The sequence below is a fragment of the Brassica oleracea genome, chromosome C5, assembly GCF_000695525.1.
Source record: "Brassica oleracea var. oleracea cultivar TO1000 chromosome C5, BOL, whole genome shotgun sequence".
Lineage (NCBI taxonomy): Eukaryota > Viridiplantae > Streptophyta > Magnoliopsida > Brassicales > Brassicaceae > Brassica > Brassica oleracea.
The window spans coordinates 42,938,403-42,966,247 of record NC_027752.1 but is presented as its reverse complement, the minus strand read 5'-3'; the positions used below and the strand labels follow the sequence as shown (position 1 = coordinate 42,966,247).

The 27,845-nt window shown below is 38.2% G+C and overlaps 9 protein-coding genes across 15 annotated transcripts; 2 read left to right on the top strand and 7 right to left on the bottom strand.

The window, feature by feature from the left end:
* The first annotated feature begins 60 nt into the window (after positions 1–60).
* On the top strand, positions 61–2,539 carry LOC106343960 (probable methyltransferase PMT6). The gene is made up of 7 exons (XM_013783325.1): positions 61–257; positions 378–786; positions 935–1,227; positions 1,322–1,699; positions 1,789–2,035; positions 2,118–2,256; positions 2,376–2,539. The coding sequence occupies exons 1-7, from the start codon at positions 125–127 to the stop codon at positions 2,532–2,534; spliced, it is 1,758 nt and encodes a 585-aa protein (XP_013638779.1). The 5' UTR covers positions 61–124; the 3' UTR covers positions 2,535–2,539.
* A 9-nt stretch (positions 2,540–2,548) lies between these two features.
* On the bottom strand, positions 2,549–3,919 carry LOC106343961 (ganglioside-induced differentiation-associated protein 2). The gene is made up of 3 exons (XM_013783327.1): positions 3,641–3,919; positions 3,121–3,385; positions 2,549–3,006 (listed from the first exon to the last, which is right to left on the bottom strand). The coding sequence occupies exons 1-3, from the start codon at positions 3,867–3,869 to the stop codon at positions 2,787–2,789; spliced, it is 714 nt and encodes a 237-aa protein (XP_013638781.1). The 5' UTR covers positions 3,870–3,919; the 3' UTR covers positions 2,549–2,786.
* A 200-nt stretch (positions 3,920–4,119) lies between these two features.
* LOC106295142 (tubulin-folding cofactor B) lies at positions 4,120–6,644 on the top strand. The gene is made up of 9 exons (XM_013730949.1): positions 4,120–4,450; positions 4,722–4,870; positions 4,964–5,115; positions 5,190–5,308; positions 5,383–5,444; positions 5,539–5,580; positions 5,707–5,840; positions 6,058–6,127; positions 6,467–6,644. Exons 2-9 carry the CDS (start codon positions 4,766–4,768, stop codon positions 6,512–6,514), a joined length of 732 nt encoding a protein of 243 aa, XP_013586403.1. The 5' UTR covers positions 4,120–4,450; positions 4,722–4,765; the 3' UTR covers positions 6,515–6,644.
* LOC106295141 (lycopene beta cyclase, chloroplastic) lies at positions 6,612–8,481 on the bottom strand. 2 transcript variants are annotated; one of them, XM_013730946.1, is made up of 2 exons: positions 8,367–8,481; positions 6,612–8,293 (listed from the first exon to the last, which is right to left on the bottom strand). In XM_013730946.1, the coding sequence occupies exon 2, from the start codon at positions 8,244–8,246 to the stop codon at positions 6,747–6,749; it is 1,500 nt and encodes a 499-aa protein (XP_013586400.1). In that variant the 5' UTR covers positions 8,247–8,293; positions 8,367–8,481; the 3' UTR covers positions 6,612–6,746. The 2 variants fall into 2 exon arrangements, with proteins under 2 accessions (XP_013586400.1, XP_013586401.1); XM_013730947.1 differs by having other exon boundaries at positions 8,363–8,478.
* Positions 8,482–9,079: 598 nt separating this feature from the next.
* On the bottom strand, positions 9,080–12,182 carry LOC106343857. Of its 4 annotated transcripts, XM_013783192.1 has the most exons (9): positions 12,076–12,182; positions 11,462–11,554; positions 10,828–10,933; positions 10,474–10,656; positions 10,053–10,400; positions 9,891–9,974; positions 9,687–9,773; positions 9,518–9,593; positions 9,080–9,425 (listed from the first exon to the last, which is right to left on the bottom strand). In XM_013783192.1, exons 2-8 carry the CDS (start codon positions 11,507–11,509, stop codon positions 9,529–9,531), a joined length of 921 nt encoding a protein of 306 aa, XP_013638646.1. In that variant the 5' UTR covers positions 11,510–11,554; positions 12,076–12,182; the 3' UTR covers positions 9,080–9,425; positions 9,518–9,528. The 4 variants fall into 4 exon arrangements, with proteins under 4 accessions (XP_013638646.1, XP_013638643.1, XP_013638645.1 ...); XM_013783189.1 differs by having other exon boundaries at positions 9,891–10,400; XM_013783191.1 differs by having other exon boundaries at positions 9,080–9,417; positions 9,891–10,400.
* A 422-nt stretch (positions 12,183–12,604) lies between these two features.
* LOC106292837 (reticulon-like protein B8) lies at positions 12,605–14,404 on the bottom strand. 3 transcript variants are annotated; one of them, XM_013728495.1, is made up of 6 exons: positions 14,212–14,404; positions 13,787–13,947; positions 13,525–13,705; positions 13,301–13,442; positions 12,968–13,037; positions 12,605–12,871 (listed from the first exon to the last, which is right to left on the bottom strand). In XM_013728495.1, the coding sequence occupies exons 2-6, from the start codon at positions 13,941–13,943 to the stop codon at positions 12,702–12,704; spliced, it is 720 nt and encodes a 239-aa protein (XP_013583949.1). In that variant the 5' UTR covers positions 13,944–13,947; positions 14,212–14,404; the 3' UTR covers positions 12,605–12,701. The 3 variants fall into 3 exon arrangements, with proteins under 3 accessions (XP_013583949.1, XP_013583950.1, XP_013583951.1); XM_013728496.1 differs by lacking the exon at positions 14,212–14,404 and adding an exon at positions 14,100–14,203; XM_013728497.1 differs by lacking the exon at positions 14,212–14,404 and adding an exon at positions 14,126–14,147.
* A 958-nt stretch (positions 14,405–15,362) lies between these two features.
* LOC106296101 (DNA gyrase subunit B, chloroplastic) lies at positions 15,363–21,390 on the bottom strand. The gene is made up of 21 exons (XM_013732158.1): positions 21,242–21,390; positions 20,721–20,868; positions 20,534–20,614; positions 20,330–20,443; positions 20,191–20,247; positions 19,750–19,851; positions 19,318–19,468; positions 19,147–19,223; positions 18,889–18,999; positions 18,511–18,581; positions 18,132–18,273; positions 17,852–17,950; positions 17,612–17,740; positions 17,348–17,462; positions 17,059–17,126; positions 16,546–16,659; positions 16,347–16,463; positions 16,213–16,266; positions 16,017–16,122; positions 15,725–15,855; positions 15,363–15,637 (listed from the first exon to the last, which is right to left on the bottom strand). Exons 1-21 carry the CDS (start codon positions 21,376–21,378, stop codon positions 15,569–15,571), a joined length of 2,193 nt encoding a protein of 730 aa, XP_013587612.1. The 5' UTR covers positions 21,379–21,390; the 3' UTR covers positions 15,363–15,568.
* Positions 21,391–22,132: 742 nt separating this feature from the next.
* Positions 22,133–24,626, bottom strand: LOC106294162 (probable sugar phosphate/phosphate translocator At5g04160). Its single transcript, XM_013729759.1, has 4 exons — positions 24,057–24,626; positions 22,668–22,771; positions 22,350–22,578; positions 22,133–22,279 (listed from the first exon to the last, which is right to left on the bottom strand). Exons 1-4 carry the CDS (start codon positions 24,552–24,554, stop codon positions 22,133–22,135), a joined length of 978 nt encoding a protein of 325 aa, XP_013585213.1. The 5' UTR covers positions 24,555–24,626.
* A 2,371-nt stretch (positions 24,627–26,997) lies between these two features.
* Positions 26,998–27,503, bottom strand: LOC106292379 (uncharacterized protein At4g04775-like). Its single transcript, XM_013727971.1, has 2 exons — positions 27,438–27,503; positions 26,998–27,312 (listed from the first exon to the last, which is right to left on the bottom strand). The coding sequence occupies exons 1-2, from the start codon at positions 27,501–27,503 to the stop codon at positions 26,998–27,000; spliced, it is 381 nt and encodes a 126-aa protein (XP_013583425.1).
* Positions 27,504–27,845: the final 342 nt, after the last annotated feature.

Here is a 27,845-nt window from a genome sequence, read left to right as displayed (position 1 = left end):
AGCTCTGCTTACTTAAATTGTTGATTTCGAAAGTAAAGTATAAGCGAATCTCGAGGAAGACGAAGAACAACGAACCAGTAGAGACCGAAGCAGAAAGAAAGAAAGAAAGAGCGAGAGATATACAATGAGAGGTTACAACGTGTTCGGTGCAACGAGATCGGGGAAGACGATACTAGTGGCTCTCTTTCTAACGGTTGGATCATTCTACGCTGGCTCTCTCTTCGGCAACAACGAACCCATCTACCTCTCACAATCTGGTCCGTCTTCCCTCTGTTCAAAACTCTCTCTGCATGCGGTTGGATTCTTGTGTAATCTTCTTGATTTGAATCTTGTTTAGGTTTTCAAGAACTAAAAAACACTCGATCTTGATTTTGCAGCTCTCTTCAAATTCCAAAACAAAATCAACCTTACTCACCGAGTCTCACCACTAGTCATACCCGAAACTGGGATGAATGTGTGTCCCTTAAAGTTCAACGAGTATCTCCCTTGTCACAACGTCACTTACGTTCACCAGCTGAGCTTGAACGTCTCTAGAAGAGAAGAACTCGAGAGACACTGCCCGCCGCTCGAGCAGCGTCTCTTCTGCTTGGTGCCTCCACCAAAAGATTACAAGATACCTTTAAAATGGCCAACCAGTAGAGACTTTGTATGGAGAAGTAATGTGAATCATACACATCTTGCTCAAGTTAACGGTGGACAAAGCTGGGTACAGGAACATGGAGAGTTCTGGTGGTTCCCTGGTGGTGGTACGCATTTCAAACATGGTGCTTCAGAATACATACAAAGGTTTCACTTATTTGCTTTATTTTTCATAGGTGTGTGCAGGGCTGGTCCTGAGATTTTGAGGGCTGTAGACAATAGTTTTGATAAAAAAATTAAAACAAATTTGGAGGACTATTTATTTTCTACTGATTTTTTTTTTGTGTGACATTAGGTTGGGAGGTATGGTGACTAATGAAACAGGTGACTTGAGTTCAGCTGGAGTGGTACAAGTTCTTGATGTTGGATGTGGAGTTGCGAGCTTTGCGGCTTACCTTCTTCCTTTAGGTATACAGACAATGTCCTTTGCTCCTAATGATGCTCATGAGAATCAGATTCAGTTTGCATTGGAGAGAGGCATCGGCGGTGCAATGATCTCTGCTGTTGCCACCAAACAACTGCCGTATCCCTCAGCTTCTTTTGAGATGGTTCATTGTTCGAGATGCCGTGTTGATTGGCATGCAAACGGTATATGTTTGGAGTTATAGATTTTGTCTTGTGTTGGTTTGTCTTGGTTTGGTCATAGTAATGGTAATGTTTTTTTTTTAACTTGATTTTGCAGATGGGATCTTACTTAAAGAAGTTCATAGGCTTCTTAGACCCAATGGATACTTTGTGTATACGTCGCCACCAGCTTATAGGAATGATAAAGAGTATCCAATGATTTGGGATAAGTTGGTTAGTCTAACTAACTCAATGTGCTGGAAGCTTGTTTCCCGGAAGGTACAAACTGCTATATGGATTAAAGAAGAGAACGTGGAGTGCCTTAAGAAAAAGGCAGAGCTAAAGGCTATAAGCTTATGTGATGTGGAAGATGCTTTGAAACCGTCCTGGCAAGTTCCTCTTAGAGATTGTGTGCAGATTAGTGGACATACAGAGAAGAGACCCTCTTCTTTAGCTGAACGTCTTTCCACATATCCAGAAACTCTAAGAAACATAGGTACATTTCTTCTTCTCAGTTCATTTTAGAGGTGGGCATTATGTTCTGTCTTAGATTCGCTAACTACTTATAAGCAAAATATTTATCAGGCATCAGTGAAGATGAGTATGCATCAGACACAGTCTTCTGGAGAGAACAAGTTAAACAGTACTGGCGGTTTATGAATGTCAATGAGAGTGAAGTGCGGAATGTGATGGACATGAATGCATTTATTGGTGGATTTGCTTCGGCCATGAACTCGTCCCCTGTTTGGGTAATGAACGTAGTACCTGCTACCATGAATGAAACTTTGTCTGGAGTTTTTGAGAGGGGCTTAACTGGTGCTTTCCATGATTGGTAAGCATGTTCAGAAACCTCTGGTTGGTTTTGTTTTGTTTTCAGTCCATGCCAAGCTTCAACATACCAAAAAATGTCTTAGGTGTGAGCCGTTCTCAACATATCCGCTGACGTATGATTTGTTGCACGCCAATCATGTCATCTCTCATTACCAAAGCCGTGGAGATGGTTGTTTGGTAGAGGATATCATGCTTGAGATGGACCGGATGATTCGCCCTCAGGTACTCTCTTCCACTGATGGTGCCACTACTTTTGAATTAAAATCCTTTTGGTCTCCTATCATATAGTCTTTGTAATAATATACGTGACCTGAGTGAAGCGTTGGTTTTGGGGCTGGCAGGGATTCATCATTATAAGGGACGAGGAACCTATAATCTCAAGGATCCGAGACTTGGCTCCTAAGTACCTCTGGGAAGTGGAGACTCATCAGCTGGAAAACAAATTCAAGAAGACAGAAACCGTTCTGTTTTGCAGAAAGAGATTCTGGGCAATCATCTGAACAGACCAGCTTTATAGTTCCGAATAGGTTTTGTACATGTACCTATCTTCATAATTCATACAAGAGTTTGTTTCTGAACTTATTAATTACAGTAATTAGTTACATATGTGATATGTGATTTGGTACTTGTTCGGTCCAAACTCAATCAAAACAAGGTTGACACCGAAGAGTCTTATAAGACACTGAAATATACTCTATACAAGAAACATAAAACATAGAGGTCCTGGCATTACAAAAGAGAGAGAAAATATACTATGAGACCCATCTGTTCTCGTACTGGTTGAGTGAGAACGAAGAAGACTGAACCTCGGTTAAGTGAAAAGGATCCGGTTCGATTCCATAGTCCGTCAACGGTCTATGCTCAAGCACATTGTCATGGTTGTTCACAAAGTCGGGAACTTCAACCTCCCCTTTCTTTATCTCCTCCCACAGATACTGCAACCTGCTCACATACTTAATCTTCCAGTACAATCTGCAACGTTAGATAAAAAAACAGTTAGCCCACAAATAAAAGTTATCAGAGTCTTATAAGTGTTGTTTAGATGATGAAAGCTTTTAACTTTCAGGCTCAAACAAAAAGCTTTACCCTCCAGTTAGAAGAAGGCGACCGAGAGTGGCAATGACAAGTCTCGAACGAAGACCAGGGTGTACAAAGTAAACAACTTGGAGTCTCTCTTTGATCTCCGAAGGAAGATCCTCGTAGATCCATCTCAAGATGGTAATCCCCGGCGAGTTCTCGTCCTTTTGGACCGTGCTATGCATGTAAACCAAGCAGAAAGGTCCCTCTGGACACTCGTTGCTAATCTTCTGGAAGATATACTTCTTCAGCCTCTCTGCACTCACCACACGAGCTGGCGTTTCACACACACAAAAAAAAAAAATCACTTAAGACCTTAAAAAGATGAGTAGTTATGTAATGAAACAGAATGTTAGCGAGGCTCGAAGACGATGATCTAACAAACTTGTAACTAACTTTTCTCATTGATTAATTCAATAACCGAGTACAAAGTTCATTTACATACTGTGATTGTTCCCGGTTTACTAAACCACACTAAACCAATACTTAAACACGGTTAACAATAATCAAAGTTAGCAGCTTTTTTTACCGGGAAAGTACTTTCCGACGACGCGGAAGATTCGGTTACGGGACTTATCGGAGCCTTGGAGGGTGAAGAAGTGGAGGAGATCGAGATCGGAGAAGTCTTCGTCACCGAGGTATTGAGGACAGTCGTGCCAGTTCTCTTGCTCGTCGACTTCATCGGTTCTCGTTAAGAAAGGTCGAGCGTCGACGCCTAGATCGGAAGCTAAGACCACCACTGAAAAGTCTTCTGCCATCGCCGGCAACTCTCTCCTCACGGATCTTTTCTAACTCGAGCGAGTGTTTTGGTTAAGGATCAAAAGGCTTAATACTAACCTGCGGGAGAGTACATGATATTTTACGTGGAATGAACACGTGGCGTGATCTGAATAAGTGTTAGGCTAAGATCTAAAGGATGTAAACGTGGTTAAGGATCAAAAGGCTTAGAACAGGATTATCGGAGGCTTCTAACAGCGTCTCTTAGATTATTAGCATTAAAAAAAAAAAAAAAAATAACAATAAATCTCAGAAGAGACGTCTCTTGTGATTCCTCTTCCTCCCTCTTCACCTTCTCCAGAACTTCATCCCACTTCTCCCTCTACAAACCTTCCTCTAGATTCCACCACGCTCTTGCTCGAGAGGCTTCGGCTCCGACATTTGAAAGAGTCAGCGGCGAAACCGCAGCAGAGGCCGAGCAAAAGGTCTGTTCCTACTGATTTCATTGTGATCGTGTTAAAATAATCAGCCGCCGCCGTCCTTGGTCTCCAAAGCTAGAACCGCCTTCAATTCCGCGGCTGCTAAAGCGAGCGCGTCTTCACTGATCTCAAATCCGATCCAGGTCATCTCTCTCTCTCTTTCTCCCTTAGCTTCTGCTTCAGTTTACTTAATTTCCCGTTTATTAAAATTTGACTGATGCAACGACGTTTATGGCTCGACCTCTGATTTTATCCATTTTCTCATTTTTCCTGTTTTGATTGAATCATAATTCTATTTTGGGTTCTCTCTATTGTGTCAAAACTAAATTCTATTTCGGTGTTCTTATTTTTGTTGTTGTTGGTGATATTCATTTGAGTGTTTTTTTTTATTTCCTATAATTGGAATCGTTGAAGAGGAGGAGCAGCAGCAATCAACTAGGAAAGCAAAGCAAAGAAAGATGGCGACTTCGCGGTTACAGATGGAAGGAGATGACTCTGTACTTCTCCACGTAACTCACTCCAACCTCAAGAGCTTCGCTGCCGATGTTCGTTTCTCTCCGCAAGTGAGTCTCTCTTTTTCAGACACACTGTTTCTTACACGTGTTGCTTGATGTCTCTCAAAGTCAAGTTTTTTTTTTTTATAATGTTGTCTGAAGATGAATGTGGAAGCTGTGAAGGAAAAGCTATGGAAGAAATGCGGGACATCTGTTAACGCTATGGCTTTAGAGCTTTATGATGAGAGTGGCTCCAAGGTTGCAGTCCTCAGTGATGATACGAGACCACTCGGTTTCTACTCCCCTTTTGATGGGTAACTTAAAGCCTCTGTTCACTGTAATGAAATGTGATGACTTATTGTTCTTTTTTTATGCTGCTTTTGAAAAGGTTTCGGTTACACATAGTAGATCTTGACCCTTCCTCGGTCACAACTGGAGGGTGGCTTGAAGATACTTCATTGGTTGAGAAGTATACTATCTCAGAAGAGGACTATGCTAAACGAACTGGTAAGTTTGTGACTTTGTTTGTTCATCAAGTGAATATTCTGGAGCTCCTCTGATGAAATTTTATTGTGTTGCAGACAGTTATAGGAAATTCAAAGAAAAAATAGTGGCTCAGAAGCCTGCTGCTTCTGACGTTAAGGTATGAAAAGAAGCTATAAACTATTTGGGGGGGGGGGGTTAGATTAAGAAAATTAAGAACACAAAAAGGTTCTTATGATTCCTCCTTTCAACAGACGAAGGAGGACTTCATGGAAGATCTCTGTGCAAATATCAAGGTGAGTCAGATCTCTCTCTCTTCCTTACTTTAAACTGAAGAGGCAGTGATAATAATGAGCTACTGTTTTTGATATTTTGTGAGACCTGATCTCTCTGTGCGGTCTGCTTCTAATCAAAATGTGAAGGTGGGAGATAGATGCCAAGTTGTGCCCGGGGAGAAAAGAGGAGTGGTTAAGTACGTTGGACGAGCAGAGTCGTTGGGTCCTGGCTATTGGGTTGGGATCCAGTACGATGAACCCCTTGGCAAACACGATGGCATGTATGTGAATTCTTTAAACTCCTTTACAATGTGAAGTAGAAGTCTCTTCTTGTTCTGGAACTTTGACTCCACTTGCAGCTCATGTTTCTGTGACATTAAAACCTCTTTGAGGTTCTTAGTCTTGCATAAGCTTGTGATCAACGTCATGATTTTGTTAGCAAACGTACAATATGTCTAAGCTCGGTTGTCATGCTTCATACTGGCTTTATGTATGCAGGGTGAAAGGAACAAGATTATTTGAATGCCCTCAGCTTCATGGTGGTGTGGTCCGGCCAGACAAAGTAAAGGTAATATCATTGTCTGTCTACAAGGTCGTAGAATCAGAGTGACATGACCTATTAGTCTATTACACTTGATAGAATTGAACTGGTTTAGTGTTTCTTAGACATGATGGTTTCTATGATATTGCTATTTGTTAGAAAGATATGGCAATGCAGGTTTTTTGTTTTCATGATGTTAGTAGTAAGAGTCTGGTGTCCCAAATTGGTTAGCTAGAGACTAGTTAATGCCTTATAGGCCTTAGTATATTTGGCACTAGGATGCACTTTATCACGCTAGAGTAGTTAGGTGGCTGCACCAATAAATGCCTAAGCCAATTCTGATATGAACTTTGTATTGGCTTGCAGGTTGGTGATTATCCAGAAAGAGACCCATTCGAGGATGATGAAATATAAGCTTTTCAAACCAGCGAAAGGAGTTTGAAAGATTTGCTTTGTATTTGCTTTTTGTACCTCTTGTTTCGGTTTTCAAAAGAGTTTGTGAAACACTCAATGCAACAACACTTGAAAAGTATTTTAACTTTGATGCAAGAAGAATAATAACTACTAAAAGATTCTTATATCCTCACAAGAAATCATGTTATGATGATTATACACACAATTATCCAAGAGGATGCAGTTGCAGTCCTTAGTCTCTATCTTTAACCAAATTGTTGATCATCTTAGCAAGAGGAACAGTTCCCTTAGTCATGATCTCCAACCTCGAGGTATTAGAAGCATGCGAGAAGAGCGACAGCCCGAAGAACACCAGGTCCGGGAGAAACAGCCTCGACGACAAGAAACCATGCCAGTAACGCGGTTCCAGGTCAAAGAACGCATCAAAGAACCTCCTAGTAGCATCCAAATCAAGCTTCAGCAAAATATCCATCCCAAAACAGAAGAACTCCCTCTGTCTCCGCCTCTCAATAGGCCACAAGTCTCTCCACACCTCAGCCGAGAGCTCATCTCCTCTCAAGCCGTTGTTGTTACCACCACCAAGGTACCTCACTATAGCGTTTGCAACTATCGGAGCAGCTGCAAGAGTCCTAGCAACCATGTAACCAGTCGAAGGATGAACCATCCCCGCTGTACCGCCAATGCCAACAACTCTTTGAGGCAAGATCGGTAAAGGACCTCCCATAGGGATCACACAACGCTCGTCTTCCTCAATCCGCTTCACGTTGATCCCCAAATGTTTCAGCCTCGCAACCATCCTCTCTTGGATATCTTCCATCTTCAGACCCGGCCTAGCCACAAGAGACGTCTCCTCGAGAAAGATTCTGTTTGAAGAAAACGGCATCGCGTACAAGAACGTAGGGATCTTGCTGTTCCGTTCTTTAACCTCAGGGTACGCGTCAAGATGCTTATCTCTCCAGTCCATAAACACCATCTTGTCCACATCAAACGGGTGACCATCGACCTCAGCAACGATACCATAAGCTACTTGATAACCCGGGTTGTACGGTTTATCATACTGCACCAAGCATCTTGAAAACCCAGTAGCGTCGAGAACAACAGAAGCCTGAATCTTCACACCGTCACTGCAAACCACAGTGGAGTTAACCTCCTCGTGAACCACGTCAGTGACTTTAGCCTGATGGAATCTAACACCGTTGGTGATGCACTTCTGAAGCATCTTGGATTTGAGCTGTTTACGGTTGACTCTCCCGTAAGGCCGGGACAGGTCCTTTTCGGAGCCGTCGTTGATGTAGACGACGGCGCCGGACCAGGTGGTGTCGAGGCAGTCTACCAAGTCCATGGCTTCGAACTCGTCAACCCAAACTCCGTAGTTGTTAGGCCAAATGAGTTTGGGGGAAGGATCGATGGAGCAGACAGAGAGTCCAGCTTCGGAGACTTGCTGAGCCACGGCTAAACCAGCGGGGCCGCCGCCAACGATAGCTAGATCAACAACTTTGTTCAGGGAAGTGTCGTATAAGGGAAGGTCGAAGTCAAGATTCTCCTTCTTGGTTTCAGGAACAAGATCCAAAAGAGCACTGCTACTACTACTAGTACTAGTACTACCGATTCTGATTGTTCTTTTCTTCACACCAAGCTTGACCCGTGAAGGATTTGGACTTAATCTCTCAAACCCATGAAACTGAGGGATGAAAAACTCGAGCTTGTTGGGTGTTCTCAAGAGAGTATCCATCGAGACAAAGAGACAAAAACCTTAACTTTCAGATAATTAAAGATCACCTACATGAAACAAAGAGAAAAGATCAGACTTTGAGATCCACAAGTTGTAAAAGATGCAAAGAGACTTACTTACCCAGAAGCAGTAAGCTTCATGGAGATTGGAGATTGGAGATTAAGACAATTATCTTCCTACAGAGAGAAAGAGAGAGAGAGAGAGAGAGAGAGTTTGTGTCTCTGTGTGTTTGTGGTTTGAGTCATCTGGTGGGGTCCGCCCGTTATGGCTAAAATTAAATCTTATTTCCGTAAATGCAGATTTTTAACCTTTTATGCATTTTGTTACTCGATCTAAAAGATATGTTTTAGAATTTACACACGTATTAATAAAAACTAAATCTTACTTTATTAATTTTTGTTAATTTTTTTTTTTCATTAAAGTTTAACCATTCATATTTTAAATTTTAAAATTTATATTTTAGTTTAACAATATAACAATTTTTTATAAAAATAAATTGTATACAAATAATTAAATTATATTAAGTAATGAATTTATCATTTTAACATTTATAGATAATCTATTATTTTTAGTCCGTTAAAAATTGGAAAGAGTATTTATGATATTATCTATAAAGGCTTTCGGTTACTGACTTTTGGTTTGCGTTTGTCACTAGCTTACCACACAACCTTAACTTAAAGCATTATCTCTCGTCTGTTGAAAGTGATGAGTCACTACCTCACTACCACCACCTTCATTTTATAATCCTTTTTTTCATTTTATAACTTCACACCAACCATTATAGTGTTGGTATTAGTCGACATTCCGCAACACACTCTCTTTAATGTGATAAAGACGTGAACCACACATTCTATAGATGAACATCACAAGACAGTACATTTAGCTTCCACCAAATTTCAAGTACTATTAAACAATTGTAACAAGTAACAAGTAACAAGTGACAAAACTAAACACACAAGAAAAAAACACACACACTGAGAATTACATACGATCTTCTCAACACTTATTACTACTACCAAACTTCAAACTAAACTAATAATGTGAAATGAAAATAAAATCCCTTTTTATACACCCCCACCCCCCCTTGCAAGCCAAAAAAAAAAAAAAATCAAAAGCCTGAATCTTTTTGTACACAAACGTTTCCTATGTTATAAGTGATGAAAGCAAAAACCTGCATAGCTTTTCACAAAACAAAAGATGATAATGACGTCAGATCTCTGTACATTCAAAAACACAATCTGAGATTATTAAAGGCAAATGATTGTTCTTACCTGTTACCTAACTACTCGCTCCCGAGGTTGTCGTAACTGAAACCTTCAGATATGGTATCCAATCTCTTGTTGTCTCCTGCAATAAACACATGATTAGAGAAAAAGAAAAAAATATAAAACAGATGCTTTAATCTTCATTCTTCTTAAAACAAAGTCTCAAAGTTCTCACCTTGATATTCTCCCCTGTCGCAGGAGTCCAGGAAATTTTCAGCATCTGGCGCAAGGAATGGTGATTTATCATAGCTCTCCAGAATCTCTGCAATCAACACAAAAAGCTTATGGTTACAAACAATGAAGCATATAATGAATAACTACTTGGTTCTATATATGCATATAATTAGAGACAAAAGGAGTATATTAGATAGAGATGGACCTGAGCTCTGTGAAAAATCAGCAGTCAAGTCAGAGAGGCTGAAGTTCCTAGGAATTGATCCTAAGAACCCAAAAGTAGAAGCTTCTGCATCAAGAAGCGTATCACCAATGGGCTGGTTGTTGTTGGACTCGTTACTGAAAGATGGGATCGGAGTTTCTCTACCTGTGGAATGTCCTTCCAAGGCGTTGTTCCGTTCGCCACCATACATGAACGAAGGAGGGTTTGTAAAGGCAGTCTCGGACTTGATCATCCCTCCTCCTCCTCCTCCATTCATCCCTTGCATCATAGGGGGCATGTTTGTGGTAGTCTGTGATGAGAGCATATTCGGACAAGTGTCAACTCTCCTAGCGTGGGTCGACATGTTCACAGAAGGGGACACGTTTGTGTTGAGCGTTGAAGAGCCGTTGAGGTATGCGTTAGACAGACTCGATGGCATGGGATGATGTGCATTAGGCTTCAATGATTGATGATCAGTGTGTTCAGAGGCATATCCCAACTGTTTCTGGTTCACTGTTAACAGAGAATCCACGTCAGTTGCATTAGATTAGCTATCTAAAATAGACATGAATATCCAAAAACTTACTTGATTGGATGTGAGAACCATTTGTGTTCTGGATGGAGGTAAGTCCAGTTGGATGCATCTGCTGCATATGGCGAACCTGCTGCTCAAGTAGCTTGTTGAATTCCATGATCTGGTGTTTCACCATGAGCCTCAGATAGTACGCGTTGAAAAATTCGCGGTTCTCTTCTTCAAGCTTCTGCCAAACTGTTAAAACACAGAGGGAAAACATTGGTATAACTGAAATCATCCTCATCCTTATTACTAATGAGCATTAAATTACATTTATCTCATGATTTAGTACCATTAATGAGCAAGGATGAAACAATCAGATGCAAATATGATTTGAAAAAAAAAGTGGATAACAGCTGTGGTTACCTAACTCTGTGAACCCAGGCTCGATTTTAGCCTGTTCCAGTAAAGTTTCCACAACTTCTTTCTGATTCATGTAAAGTTGAAGGCATCGTTCTATAAGGTTTTGAACCTGAAATGGTATATGATAACATGCATAAGTTTATTGCTCAAGTTTGGACAGAACAGTTAGAAGAGGAGAGGAGAAATAAGATTCAATTTTTATTTTTTTTCTTCCATAGATTCACTACGGCCTTTATCATCAAGTATGATGCTTTAGGATGTTAGAGGGTGTTACATATTTCTAGTTAAAAGCTCTCTAGCTATCTGTGACTGCCAAACATATTCCTTCAATGCATTATTAAGAAAGATATATGCCTCAAATTCTACAAATGCATAAAAGGTTCTTTCCAAATTATTGAAGAGGGCAGCAAAGAAAAGAAAAGGCCTTTTTCTCAATAGCTGGCAGAAACAAGAACTAGAATTGCTATGGAAAAAAAAAACAAACATAAACCTTCTGGATATGCAATCTATATGACATTCTCTAGGACAACATGAACCTCAATATGTGTCAAGAGAAGGAAAGTAATGCAACTTCAAAAGTTGAGATTGTGGTTCATCATCATGCAAACAAAGCCCTTAATTTTTTTTCTCTAATTACCAGTTGTATGTCTTGACGCGAGACCCTTCTCACTGTTCCACTTGACATATCTTGAATTTTTTTTTTTTTTTTTTTGCAAAACAAAGCTTGTTCCTGTCAGGTAGAAGCAGTATTAGACATTGTACTTCGAGGTTGTACATAGGAAAAGAAGTTAAAACGGTATAACTCCGAAACTATAACGATTAGTAGAGAATATATATCTTGAACTAACCTCAATGATTAGAGATAAGGTTCTATTTACACATGGCCAAAGGCAGCTTTTCTATACAATCTAACTTAGACAAAAACCTTCTTAAACCCAGAAAAAAAACATCTAACAGTTCTATTGCCAAACAGACAAGAGTCTATGTAAGAGGTAAAACCATTACAAAGACATAAACTGCAACCACTCAAGCTGATTTCCCTAGAAATAATATCAAAAATCAAAACTTTTTATCGATCAAAAACAAAAGTACAAAGTGAAACTTAAAAGAAAACTCAAATCCTCTGTTTTCCCCTAACCAATCCCAATACTTTCAATCAATCCCGTCTTCAAATACAACTGGATCAAATAAAATATCATAGAACAAATTCAACTTTATGAAAAAAGTCACAAGCTTTAACAATATCAGTACCTCAAATCCGAGATCAATCGTTGAGGGAGAGAGAGAGAGAGCAGAGAGAAAGGAGAAGAAGAGGAACCTAACCTCACTTTGATCGTCGTGGATATCAATCGAGATTCTTTACTCCTTTTTCTCCATTTCCTTTTTTTCATTTTACTTATTTTATTTATTTATTTATTTTATTAAAACATTCAAGCTTTGGAGCTTCAGGAACCTGCCACGTGTACAATTCGTTACTAGGGTCCGATTGATAATGATCGTAATTTTTATTATAGAAAATTATTTTTTACCGTGGCTTTAAATTTTATTGCTTTAAAATTTTATGAAAAAGCACTAAAAAAATTGCTTTGAATATTTGGCTATGCAAAACACTTGGTTTAAAAAAAAATTTAAAACTTAATTTCTCTGAATTTGGTGCCATAGAAATAAATAGAACTGTGGACAGCACCTACGTCAACTACCGATCAGCCCGTAGTTATCTCATCTTCTTGTTTGATGGTCAATTTTTTTTTTTTTCATGGTCTCAACGATGCATAGAGAAGAGAAGAAAAAAAACATTAACATGACTATGGAAGAAAGACAAGAAGTTCATTTAGTCATATACACAAAACATCCAAGACAGAGAGATAACAGTTGATCTAGTCATGCTTCTTGAACCCAAACTTTCCACTAGGGATTCGACTGAGGAAACCAGAATCAATCTTCTTGTAGTGACTATGAAACTTCATCAGCAGAGAATCCACAAAACCATCCACTTCGTCTTCATATCTCTCATACAATAAAGGCATTGTGTGAGCTCCCACAAACCCTTCACACCACACACACAAAAAAAAACATCATTCATTTATAAACCCAACTCTCAAATCTTTTTAAAAGAGTCACTAGCAAGAACTAAACTACTCACCAATGTACAAAACAGTTAGGAAGTTGCAACAGCTCCCAATTATTGCGGCTACCCATAGTCCAAACACAGCCTGAAAATAGTGTAAATGCAGATTGATTAAATTCTATCAACATTATCTAAGGAATCACATCACTGCAATTAATGTTCTAAAAATCGATCTAGTCGTTTAAAAAATCGGTCTAGACGTCCGCCTAATCAATAATCTAATAAAAAGTGCTTAACAACCGTCTAGAGATTTTTTGAACATCGACTGCAATTATCGAATGATTCTCCTCTTTGTTATATAAAATAACAATGAAATGTGAACATGTAATGGAAGCAAAGACTACTCACCATGAGGAACTGTTTCAAGTTCCCTCTACAAGACAAGTCCTGAAGAAACAACAAACCGCGGTTAACCTCTGTGCCAATGGTCACACCCACATCAGCAAAGAAGTCTTTTGGGAGAACAAGGCGAGGCACTCTAGACTGTGAGCTGTTTTTTTTTTAGACTTTTTGCTCATTAGATTGCAATCACAAAGGAAACCAATGATACAATAACTGGTTTAAGAACTTACCGGTTTAGGAACCCTGAGGCATTACACCAAACGAATTGGGCGATCATACCAAGCAAGAGACCGTAACAAACGAGAGACAAGAAATGTAAGTTGATCCACTCGAAAAGCACCCAGATTGCAGTAGCTCCCATTAGAAAACTTGCAGAGATCTTCTTGTTCCTCCACAACAACACATCAGCAGCTGAATGAATAATCAACTCAATTAGACCAAACAACAACAACAACACACACAAAACCAATCACTTATAATTTGAATTCTTACATCTGCCACCGCCCAAGACGTGGTGAATTGGCTTCTCGCGACCGAACAAACGGTTGAAACGAGAAGCGACGGTGTCGTGTTTGTTCTTCTGAACTGCTTCCGTGAAGTTATCCACCAAGTCGCCGATGGCCTCCTCTACGATGTTCTTCTCAGGCATGATTCTGAAACAGAAACAAATAAACAAACTCAAGCAGAGCTATATAAAAATCGAATCTTTCGATAAGTTCTTCCGACCAAATACGACCCACGTGTCCTAAACCCAAAACCCTTAAAAAAGTATCCAACTTTTTACTAGTTCGTTGACGATCATTACAATGATATGAAACTTCAGATCTTAACATTTTACGAGAGAGGCAAGCACACAAAAGCTAGAGTTGAAGAGCAGAACGAGGTAAAGATGATGATGGTGATGATAAAGAATAAACCTTTAGGAATTGAAGAAGACGAATCCGGTTCTGTGAATTTCACAAAAAAAGGTTACTTTTTTGAAGATTCTGAAAGATTGATGATAAATCAAAAAAGAAAGATAAGAGGGTGGAAGTGAAAAGCAAGCGATGGGATTGGTTGTATTAAAATAAAGAACGTGGGCAAATTTGGAGTCTTTGTGTATGAATTGAACGGGACTCGTCTTCCCTCGTGATATTGCTCTGACCCGACAGCTCTTTTAAAAAATGCTCTTTTCAGTGTAATAGAAAAAAACATTCTTCACAAAAGCCAACTAGTAAAACACCTCAAGGCTCAAGGAACACACAAACCTCAAATCGACACAAGTAATCACAAAAAATAAATCAAGGAAGAGTATATGTTACCTTCTCATCTTTCTTCTAATCCTTAGTTTCAACCTCTTCCCATCCATTGAGATTATGATTTTGAGTAGTGGTTATAAGGGATAGTCAAGATATTCTTCTTGTTCTTAAATATGAGAGGGATTTGATTAGTGGAGTCTTCTTTCTTTGTATGAAGTTGAGAGTTATTCAATAGATTCTGTGTGTTTACGAAGTTTCCAAAACTAAATAATGAAAAGTGGCTAGACTAACGAGAGTTTAGTTTGATTTTTATTTTATCTAAACAGATGGCGAGTATTTAATTTCAAAAGAAACTTTTTAAATACTACTCCTTCCGTTTCAGAAAGATCAAAAAGATACTTTTTTTTTTACTTATTAAATGTATTATTTAATGAAAATTTGTAAATTTAAAAAAAAGTTAATGATGTTTATTGAATTTATATTGGTTAAAAGTTGTGGAAAATTGTTATTCACAAAAAATAATGCATTTAAAATCGAATCTTAATATGTCTTTTTAATATATGTGAAAAGTTTAAAATATGTATCTTTTTGAAATAAAGAGAGTATTTATTTTAGGCTTCTGTTTTTATAAAATGTAAATTTAAGAAAGAATAAATGAAATAGATAAAAGATGAATATAATGTAATAAAAAATGAAATATTTTCATTCAATTATGTTTTATTAAAATTATTATGTAATATTTTGTTTTATAATTTATTTAGTTTTTTAATAGAATTGATAGAATAATCATTTCATTCCATTCAAGTTAAATAGTAAATTTTTTATGGAAATCGATGAAACTGGTCATTCTACATCATATTCCATTTCAAAAGTAGGCAATCCAGTTAAAGCCTATTTAAATAAGTTTAAGAAATGATGTTCCGGAATCAATGAAATATCATTTATATGGCTCAATCGCAAAACAACATGATGTCTCCTAACATTATCAAAGCTCTCTCTTTTGTATCCATAACTGAGGGCGCAGTAGCTGTGTTGTTTATATGTCAAGATTCTCCAGGTTCATTCTAGTCGCAGCGCTTTTGATGAGTTCTTTCCGGACATCGACCTGAAACAGATGCACAACAGAGTTTTACATCATGGGTTTTGCAGAACACAATGGAGCTCATCCCTCAATCTGAGATTGTTGCCTTACCCTAGCACCCATGAGAGATGAAAAGACCACATTTGTTTCTGCTGCGTCATCAACAACTAGTTGCTTCAGTATCCTTGTATCTGGATTCATTGTTGTTTCCCATAGCTGCTCAGGCATCATCTCACCCAAACCTGCAGATGCACAAAAACAAAGGATGTTACTGCTGGAATAATAATACTGTTGCGCCACCTCCAAGTTTTAAGGCATGAGTAGATTTGGTTACCCATAAAAGCTAGCCCCCAGAACTACAAACAGATTCATGATGTGAAAAAGCCACAAGACCAGGGATTACCTTTGAACCTCTGAATGTTGTAGGATGCATTTCCAGGGAACGAAGCGATAACTTGTTTAAGAGCTGCCTCGTCATAGCAATAGTGCGCCTGTTTCCCCCTCTCAACCTGGTTGGTTGTGTTTTCAAAGAGAAAACTAGCTTTAGGAAAAAAAAAACTTTCCGTAAATGTGAAGCACAACAATAACTGCTAACTTACCTTGAAAAGAGGTGGAACACCAACGTATATGCAACCAGCGTCAAACAAGGCTCTCTATAGAAGAGTAGTTTCATTAAGTTCACCAGCAATCTAGATTTTACTCTAATATATGTTTTATCCTACTAAACTAATACCTGATATCTGAAGAAAAAGGTCAACAGGAGTGTTCGGATATGAGCACCGTCAACATCTGCATCTGTTAATATGATAATCTTATGGTAACGCAAATTCTCCATGTTGAAATCTTCTCCCTGGAAAATAGATTATATGTCACATTGCGTTAGCCAAGATTGCCGACAAAGAAAGAAAATAACAAATAGGAGGATATATCACCTTCACTCCAAGACCAAGACCAAGAATTAGATTTTGAATTTCTTCGTTCTTGTACATGGCTGCTTCATCCTTTCTCTCAATATTCAAAATTTTACCTCTTAAAGGAAGAATCGCCTGCATACACTCAAAACAGTTTGTTATGCACAGAAGCAGAAAGGATGAAGCAAAACCCCATATGACGACACTATGTTGACCTGTGAATGATTCTCCAATTTTGTATATGACACACTCAAATCCCCAAACAACATATCTCATCTATAGTTTGGTTTGTAATCTTAGTGCTATCAAACAATGTTAATACTACTCAGAGACCCAGTTCCAGTCTTTTTGAGAGTAAAGAGAGGACTCTTATACTCACAAGTATCTGCATACTCAAAGAGCCAACCAGAATTTATTAGCATTAAACTTTGCATCTTTTTTTACCACTTAGACATGTGATGATAATTAACTATTCTTGTCTACCCCCCTCACTGATTCTTGTCTAGTGACACAATGAGCAGAATGATTTTTTACCTGGAAACGCCTGTCACGGCCCTGTTTTGCGCTGCCACCCGCCGAATCTCCTTCCACTATAAAAATTTCTGGTAGCACAGAAAAGGAAGTAATTGATCAATATTGATAGCTTACAAGTGTTAAAAGCTATGACTAGCATATGACAACAGCCTCTTGTTTCTTTTCCTATCTTCTTACTTAAAGTCATAGAAAATCAAATGATTCGACAATTTAGAAGTTCTTTTATAGTCTTATATACTCATATTCTGATTTCCTACGGAAGGGCACTTCCACGCTGGCTAATGCATACCAGATTCTGCAGGATCTGTAGATGAGCAATCTGCCAGTTTCCCAGGAAGTGAGGATGACTTCAAAATGCTTTTTGATCTGACCAACTCCCTAGCCCTCTTGGCAGCCAGAGCAGCCTATTGAGAAAAAAACAGTCATTAGGGAAAAATTCATGGTCCATTTCGTTGAGATTAGTAACTAGGCGCTCTGTAATAGGCGGAGAAGCAGTAAGTATACATATACTTAATCACAGAATTATAAATCTGAGTAGGTATCAAAGCCATACCTTGTACGCATTCAAGGATTTGGAAATAATGCTTTCAAGAACATCAGGATGCAATTCCAAGTACTCCGTGAGGTACTCCTGGAGTGATTGGTCAACAATTTTCCTCACCTCTGGATTCCCCAGTCTCGTCTTTGGGAGAATAGGCGACAAGAAAATATTAATACGAGTAACAGAATACAAAAAAGGTTATGGCCAGGTGACCAGAGATCACTGCCAAAAGAGGTGAACAAATCGTCATACCTTTGTTTGACCTTCAAACTCAGGATCAGGAACCTTGACTGAGACAATGCAGGTCAATCCCTCTCTAACATGTTCCCCACTTAAGCTAATATCCTTCTCCTGGAAAACATAATCAAACGACAATAAATAAGCAACCATTTCAGAAATACATGGCTAAAACTGGTCAACACATATGCCTAAATGAATGCAAAAGTAACCTCTATAAAAGGGGACGCTCTAGACCTCTAAGAGTGGACATATAAAGAATGGAAAAAAATGCAGTTGGTTACTAATATCACACCTTGATAACCTTTAACTTTTTTGCGAGGCTATTTAGAGTTCTTGTTAACGAAGCCTTCACACCTTCAATATGTGTCCCACCATCAATAGTGCGAATACTATTCGCATATCCCAGCATCGTGTCTGAATAGGCATCTGAGCACCTGGTACAATAACGAGGCTATACAGTTAGATCATACCATTACACACGCATTCTCATCCAGAATAACTGCAACGTATAAAGTCACCAACTTTGCATACAGTACATCAACTGAAGTTTACAGAGCAAACTATAAAGCCAGTCAGCCTAAATGTTCAAGTATGTGATTCTAAGGTAAACGCAAGCAGATTATATCTATTCATCATATAAGCAGAGGTAAATAGAAGCGAAAGTCGTATACCATTGAAGTGCAACGTCAACGGTGGTGCCATTTATCTCTTTCCGGAAACCCAGCACATCATGGAGCGGTTTCTGAACAAAAGAGTTGTTAGTTAACCTTTTCAGGATGACCTATGAGACCTAAATGAATAGATTATATCTATTTATCATATAGATTGAGTTGACACAAGTCATACTCATGCTAAATGTGGCCAACATATCTTACCATCAAGTTAGCTGGAAAATAAAAGTATTGGAACCATTCCCACTGGATTTTGTTTCATAAAACCCTTTCCACTTTAAAGTAACTCGCCGCAATATAAATTCTAGTATCAGTGATAGGCAAATATTTGAGACACTTTATTTAATTAGGACAAAGGATCCAGAGTGCAAGACTCACCTTATCGGTATTTAGCCAGCTAACATACTCAGTTAAACCTCCAGCATAAAAATATTCACTATACAGGTCTCTTTCTGGATCATCATCCTCCTTTTTCAGAGAGATTGTAACCTGCATTTATTTATATAGAACCACTTGATTATGGAATAAGAACAGTACAACATTAGCTTCTGCCAAATGAGAACTAAACAATTTGAGTATTGACGTTTAAATTAAAAGAGATTATCAATTCAAGGCTGTCTAATCATAAATGTATACCTTCGGATTAAGAAAAGCAAGCTCCCTAATTCTTCCAGCAATAGTGTTATGGTCAAATTGAATTGCGGTTGTGAATACTGAAAAAATCAGATGTAGCAGAATAGATAGGTTAGACATCAAATCCTCTCTTAGGAAGGGTAAAATAGGTTAGTACGGAAAAATAGGCAAAACCTTCTTTGTCAGGCCAAAACCTGATGCATGTCCCTTGAGTGCCCCTTGACTCTGGTGGGAGGACATGACATGTAAGTGTTGTTATGGGCTTTCCACGAGAATACTTATGCTGAAACTCCATCCCATCTCTGCGAACAATAACCTCCAATGCCTGTGAACAGTAAGAGCTCCTTCATTAGTTGTTTGAATATTATCCTAATAGGCTCTTGATGTCTAGCCATATATAGCAGTTGTGTATAGCGGAAAGCATTTGAAATTGATAAACCTAGTACTCAGTAAGGAACCATTCCAGGAACTTTTTCATATGATGAGATAACTTAGCATAACCATTACATAAATATTTTAAAACCAAATAAAAAAAAGGCACAGAGGGAAGTCTCAACATAGCAGAGTAGAAATAGGAAACAATGTACTACAACAGTTAGAACAAACCTCTGACAAAGCATTCACAACGGATAAACCTACACCATGCAATCCACCAGACACGCTGTATCCGCTACTCTTGCCACCAAACTTACCCCCTGCGTGTAAGACCTGCATAAATAAAAAGCATGATTGATTAATTGCAGTATCAAAAATCAGGATGACAAACCATAAACACATGTGATTTTACATTAAGATCAACATCATAGACCATTCACTAAACAATATAAAGAAAAACTAGAATCATCTGCCTGAAAAGAGCTAACAATCCATAGCAAAACGTATAAGATAGTACATAACTAATAAACACCTAAAATTTCATGTCCCTGTGAATGAAGACTGAGCTAACTCACGAGAGTAAAACAAACCGTTAGCACTTAACACGTATAACCTTAAAGCGATTTTAAGTCATATAAGGCAAAGATAATAAAAAAAATGAAGTAGCAATACCGTGAGGACAGTCTCCAGTGAAGATTTTCTCGTTGCGGGATGCAAGTCCGTAGGTATCTGCAAGAAAAGTATATTGATGAAAGAAAACTATATGAAAAAAAAAATACGCGAGAAGGAGTAAGTGTAACAGATCACATACCCCACGTCCATCATCAGAAATGCTGACTGAACCATCTGCATGTAAAACAACGTCAATCTTTGAAGCAAAACCAGCTTGTGCCTCGTCAATTGCGTTGTCAAGTATCTCATAAACCTAAGAGAACAACGGGTAGTGGAAAGGTTAAAAGGAGCCATTGAGGACCAAGAGAGTTGAAAGAAAGAAAAGAAAAGGAAATGGGATTACCAGATGATGCAAACCACGAGATCCAGTGCTACCAATATACATCCCAGGTCTTTTCCTGACAGGGTCTAAGCCTTCCAACACCTAGATGCATCACAGATATATACATAAAGTGAAACTAGAAGATTCATAGTACGAATATCAACAGCTATAGATGGTCATCTGAACAAATCATCAGAACAGAGATTACTTGAATGTGCTCGGAACTGTAATCCTTAGAGGTGGAGCTCTCATGGAGAGCATCAGTGTCCATGGTCGATGACATAAAGGACCTTGGTGAGACCGCATTTCTAATTACAAGTCTCTGACTCAAAACCTTTGCTAACTGGAACTTTATCCTGAAACCAAAGGAGAATCTCTTTATATAATCATTGAAGACAGGTTATACAACCAAGTTTTTGCTTTACACTAAAAATCAATTAGAACCAAGAAAGTCTAAGACTTTCTGGGCATACAGAGCTAAACATAACACTCAGAAAACGCTATGAGAGTATCCAAAACTAGCAATAACATTTTTGAAGAGCTGAAAGGAGAAATTGACTTCCCTTAGTATATAACAGCAATTCTCAATTTCGATTGCTTAAAACTTTCAGGGTTCGCAAAAAGTCATGATTTTTTTTAATCAGAAGCTAATTTTTGTGATGCTCTTATTCATTTACTGGCCTAGTTTCACTGGGAGAAGGAGAAGTAAAAGAGGGCAGGAGCTGAAACCTGGGTGTTGAAGAGGAAAGAGACGAGGAGTGACGGTGAAGTGAAGGGCATAGAGAGTGGGAGAAGAGACGAGAACGAGAAGCCATGAGGCGAAAATAGAAGTGAAGATAAGGGGCTGGTCTCTGAAGAAGAGCCATGGTTGAAGTGATGGAGACGGGAGGAGATGTTTTCTTCTGCTTCAAACCAAAAAGAAAGGTTTACGGGCCGGTTAAGTCAAGCCCACCGGGACCCAGAGCCGGCCTCGGCCCAAAGTGTTGAATAATTACAGTTTAATGTAAAATCTGATTGGAAATACTTTACAACGTTATACTTTCCTCCCTTTCACAAAAATGTATGTTTTATATAAAAAAATCACAAAAATATATTTTATAATGATTGATTTTAAATATAAAATAATTATATTTATTGATTTTTAATGGTTTTGAATTTAAAAATAAAATTTAATATTTTTAATAATATGTGTAAATTTTTTTAAACATATATTATTTTGAAACGGGTGAAATATATTTTATCTTGCTAACGGTTTCTTTTTCATGATTATGATTTTTGTAAAATCAACTTGGTGAGCAATATTGGTTTTTCTCTGGAATTTGTATTAGATTTCATATACTATTTGAAGAACACAGTGACAGGAGAAATCAGATTCAATGAAATAAAGTGTTAAAAAAAAAAAGAAAGTCTATCTATCCAAACACAACAATGGTCAATGAAAAAAAGATCATAGAATCTAACACAATGATATACGTATAAAGGTTAGATACAAAAATGAGTATAAGATAAGAAGTACTATATAATATATCTCTAAAGGTATGTATATAATGTCAAAATTTCATCAGTTCCTAAGATCCATCAGAAAGGAAATAAAAACAGAGACAAAGGAGTCTCTGAAGCTCATCTAAACCTGCGTTTAGTCTCTCCATAAGCAACAACCCCAAGCACCGTTATACTATACCCGCCAATTCCCATCACCGTGACCGGGTTTCTGAAAAGCAAGATCGAGATCACAACAGCAACCGCTCCTTTGGCGTTTCCAAGAACCTAAAAAAACATTGAACATTAGCACCTACTAGTTTTGTAAATTGTTGAAATGTTTTTTTCATTTTATTACCTGGAGGGTAAGTGCGCTTGTGTGCTTGGTAACAAGAAAGTTCAACAAGTTGGCTGAATAAGCCATTACAGAGTTAACCAAGAGAAGTACCCACATGTACTTATGTTGTCTTGCGAGGGATAGTGTCACACTCATCACATCTTGTTCCATTACTATTGTTACGGGCAGAAGTGCAATGACTGCTATGGGGGACATGTACAGCATCAAATTCATCGAGTTCAACTTTTCTCTGCAAGGGAACTTAAGAGATCTTAAAACTCATTAATCTGCTGAGTTACTGTTTCATTGAGTAATGATCTTATTAACGGAATTAATTACCCTTCAGAAGAAAGTAAGATGCCTTGAAGAACTGATTTAAAAGCTCTTGCTGCAGTAGCACTGATGCACATAATGAATCCAAACCAGTGAAAACCTGGCTCACCCTGTGACACAGAATCAACAACAAACACCATGACAAGACGAACATTCGACGACCACAAAGACTTTGCAAGAAAACAGATAAATCACAGCACAATGTTGATTGTAAGAAAATGGCAATCGTTACAACGAGAAAGTCTGAAGCTTTAGATAACACAGAACTCGAATAAGGAGCCAAGTAGAAAGGATGAAGATTTAGATAACTAACACAGCCACAAAGCTAAACGAAATCACATTCATGTACAAGACGATGAAACAAAGCAAATCTTGTTGTGTATCAGACACAGACGTGGAACACAAGCAATCATCTTTAATGTATTAACCTAAACATTAGACATGTAAACCTACCGAGACAGGACACATATCTTCTGATTCAGAAGTAATGTGCTGTCTAAGTATATTAACACAACACAGGGCCAAACGTAATCACAATCATGTAAAAGATCATGAAACAGAGCAAATCTTGTTGGGTTAGAGACACAAACGTGAAACACAAGCAATCTTTTTAATGTATTAACCTAAACAACCAAGGCCGGCTAATTAGGGGGACAAGAGGTGCAACCGCCCCGGGTCCAAGCTCGTGTCCCCCCGTATAATACTAATTAAGGGGTTCAATTTTTTTTATAAATCTATATTTTTATATATAAAAAAATTATAAATATAATAAATAAAATTGAAAAAGACCTAAAATTATTTGATATGTATATAGTTTTATTTTCATTACAAAATATTACTGATTAAATTTTAAAAATATTTTAAACATTATCTGTATATAAATTTTAGAGGGTAAAAAAAAATTTCCTCGCCCAAATTTTCTTAAACAACAGACCAGACATCTAAATCTACAGAGACATAATACATTTCATCTGAATCAGTAAAACATCACGAATCAACGGACATGACAGAGAAAACTGTAACGCCCCGACCGCCCACGGCTAATGGGCCACCCACGCCTAATGGGCCACCCACGCCCGCTCTCTCGGCCCGTGGGCCCCATCCCGTTCCAACGGTCGGTCCGTTAATTTTCCAAGGCTCTAGAGTCTTGTTTACTGGCCCTGCAATCACCACCCGACCTTTTCCCATTCTTTGGCCTCACTCGCACGCTATCGCGAATCACTTCCTGATAGGTTACCCCTCCTTCCACTACTCCAGCTCAAGCACGATTAACTCTGGAGTTCTTTCAGGATGTGCTCCAGAAAAGGAAAGTCAACTTTGGTAACATAGGTAGCCAAATCAATTCTCTTAGACCTTTCCATATATCACAATCCGGGATGTTACAAAAACGTTTACCCCACTGGCGATCACGACACCGGTAACAACAGGGACAAGAGCACCGTACCAAGCCTCTCTCTTAAACGTCATGAGATACGCAAAGAGCGCTGTGAAAAACGGCGTCGTGGCACCTACAGCCTGATTAAACGAGACGGGAAGATAACGAAGGGAGACGTTCCCTCCAACGACGGAGGCACAGAAGACAATGCTGAGAGTCGCGACTTTCATGAACTGAGAGCGAGATTTGAGGTGCTGGAGAGGGACGAGCTTGAGGAAGACGATGGAGAGGTAGCTGAGGATGGCGCAGGCTGACATGTGGCACATCGTGAGGAAGATGGGGAATTTGAATCCGTAGTTTGAGAGGAGGAACTTGTTGAGGAGGAGGACGCCGATGTTGGAGGTGTACCAGAGGATGATTAGGGATGATATGAAGAGGGTTTGTTTCTTGGGAGAAGATGAAGATGAAGACGATGAGGACATTTCTGGTTTCTGATCTGGGTTCTTCTTGTTGTTCATCTTCTTTGTTGAAGAGATGAGATCGAAATGTGTGTTTTGATGGGAGATGAGAGAAACTAGCTCCTTGCCTCGAGCATGGGGATGACAAAAGAAGAAGCGTAGATGTAATAAAGGAAGCATTTTTGTTGAATTGTTGTTTGGTAAACGTAACTAATGGAATATTATTAAATTTATATATTTGAGAATTTATTATTTTAATAGCAATTTAGGATTTTTTTTGTTGACAAAAAACAATTCTTTAACAGTTTTTTATCATCAAAATTGGTACAAAAATAAATCATGGCAGTTTATGTAAATCTCTACTTTGTTTTCCTTAGACTAGGTAAGACATTTGGTTAATTGGTCTATAATCTAGTTCATCCCTCGTATATTAACCGAGAAGCACTACAACATTCGAGGTACCCACTTGTCATCACTAGGGTAATTCTTAGAATTTTTTAAAAATAAGATGTTGGTCCATCTAAACATATAGTATATTTTTTTTATTAAACTAACTATCAAATTGATTAGTAGCGTACAAAAAAATATTATTCATTTTTTTTAAATAAAAACTACGAAATTACCTAATACGACTAACGTATATACGATAATTAATGATTTTGAATAATAAAGATTTGATAACAATTTTTTGTACCCTCTATTATTTTTGTTTAATGTTTATATTACTGAAAGAAATTAAACATCAAGTTAACCATATAATAAAATTTAGATTTTTTCTTATATCTTAAATTTTGAATTTTTTAAAACAACTATCAATTAAGAAAAATTGTTGAAAATCTAATATTTTGTGAGTAATGGTTTTAACTTTTTTTTGTTATAGCAATGGTATGATGGTGGAGCCATCGAGATAGCCCGCAGGATAAATATACGTCAAGCAAGGCGTGAACCTGACGATTCAACATAAGAAAGTTGGTGGTTGTCAAAAAATTTCACGTTCATCATGTTAACGTTGAGAAGACGGGTCAAATCAGAGACAGCAATGGTATCTGTGGATGAGATCGACATTGTCGATGTGAAGATGATGACAAAGAAGAAAAGATAGGAAGAAGAGGCGGCTATGAAATTTTTTAGATCTCTAGTATCGTATCTCTGATAACCATATTAGGGGATGATATTGTATATTCCATAATCTACGATGATTTACAATATATAGAGATTTCAGTAGGGTTTATTATATAATACTACTAGTCCTTAATCTATTCTATCCCTAGAGTGTGTTTGTGTTTTGTGTGTTTTGATGAAATAGAAATTGCAGGGGCTGACTGAGAAGTTTAAGGAAAAGGATACGGAATTATCAGTGTCACTTATGAGCTTTTACCTTCTCGTTGTTGCTTTTGTAAGATTTGGACGTGGCTCTGTCTATCAACTCTATTCATATGAGCAAATTAAACGCAAAGTTGGGTGGATGTACTCACCATGTCAGCTTGGATAGATGGACTTGCACGTGTATGAAGTTTGAGATTTGTGGTATTCCCCGTGAGCATGCCTATGGAGTCATTCTCCATAAGAAGCTTAAGGCTGAGGACTTCGTATGTAAGTGGTTCATAACATCTATGTGGAGAAGAAACTATACTGATGGCCTTATTCCGGTGAGAGGTGCTCGATTTTGGCCTCAAAAGGGTGCTCCGGACGTTCATATTCCACCTGATCCAGACCAACCGGGGAGGAAGAAGATGACTAAAGCTGAGAAGAAAAGAAAGAAACCGGCTAATGAGTCTCCAACCAAGAAGCAACCAAAACATAAAAAGAGAATAATGCACTGCGGAATATGTGGCCAACCTGATCACAACTCAAGGTTTCATAGTAAAAAACAGGTTTGTTATGTTTCTAATTCACCATTGGCAAGCTCAAAGATGATTGTTCTGTTTCTAATTCACCATCGTTCTATTTCATTTTTGGTAGGCTTCTGGAGCTGGTCCTTCTCATGTTGCTTCTCCAACTGCTTCTCAAGCTCCTTCTCAAGCTCCTTCTCCAGCTGCTTCTCAAGCTTCTTCTCAAGGTGGTTGTCATATCATCCATGGATATGAAGATATGTGTTGATGGTGGTCACGACTTTTGTGGTTTTTAGAGTCTCGGATTTGGTGTTGTTTTTGTCTCTCAGCTTTTGTGTTTTTTAGAGTCTCGGAAGTTGTGGGTTTTGGTGTCTCAAGTTGTTTTAAAACTTATCTTAACCCTCTTTTGTTCAAACCGATGTGTCTTTAGGAAATGGTGGTATCTATTTAAACATTATCTTGCTCAGGTTTATGTTGGCTTCATTGTTTTTTATCATTCTTGTTATCTATTTTCAATGCATACGACCAATAAGCTCTAAAACAAGTCATCATCTTACATAACAAACATAGATTCAAGTTCTTACAACACCAAACATAGATTCAAGTTCATAACTAAAAGAAAACAAACATAGATTCAACACAGCCAACACACATACATTCTTCATCATGCTTCACCATTTCTTGAAGCAGAGAACCACCATCGACCCAACACAAATCACACCTCCAATGCCTAAGATAATCATCAATTTCTTCATCTTTGTTTTCTCTTCAGCCAATACTGCCTCAAATCGATCAAGTATTTCCGCCTCAATTCGATCAAGAACTTGGGCCTCAACTCGATCAAGAACTTCCTTCTCTAGGACCAATCTCTCTCTTGTAATCTCTTTCACATATTGCTCAACACTTGCATTTTTGCATTCAAGTGATTCTAACTCCTCCAATATTGCCTCATCTATCCATTTGAATCTATGATCATCATTCTCCAGCTGAACAATTCATAAACATACATACACATACACAACAAAACATAACTCAATCATGGTTCTCTAGATAAAAACGATTTTAACAACTTTCTTAAACAAGACTAATCATGAATAACAACTAAAATTACCCTCTTCTTTGCTGCATACGCACATCGAAAGTATCTCCTGTAAGGATTAGGAGTCGAAATTGACATCAAGGGAATGATGGATTCACCACACCAACATTTCTTTGGGACACCTACAAAACGTCCACCTCTTCTACGCGCATTTGAAGCTCCAGAGGAAGCCCCAGTCACGGGGGGGGGGGGGGGAGAAGAGAATCGAAGTCGATAAATGAGTTTTAGAGTTCTTGTTCGTCGGGAAGTCGATTTTTGATTTTAAAGAGGGCGGGTCAACGGGTCGGGTCAATCTGGGTTTATGTTTAGTTTCGAACCGTTTTGGTTAATTAAACGTGTTTTTTCGGTTTTGTGATTATACCGAAAAATGGCTTAACCAATATCGAATTGAGTTTCATGGGGAAATACGTTTCGAACTTT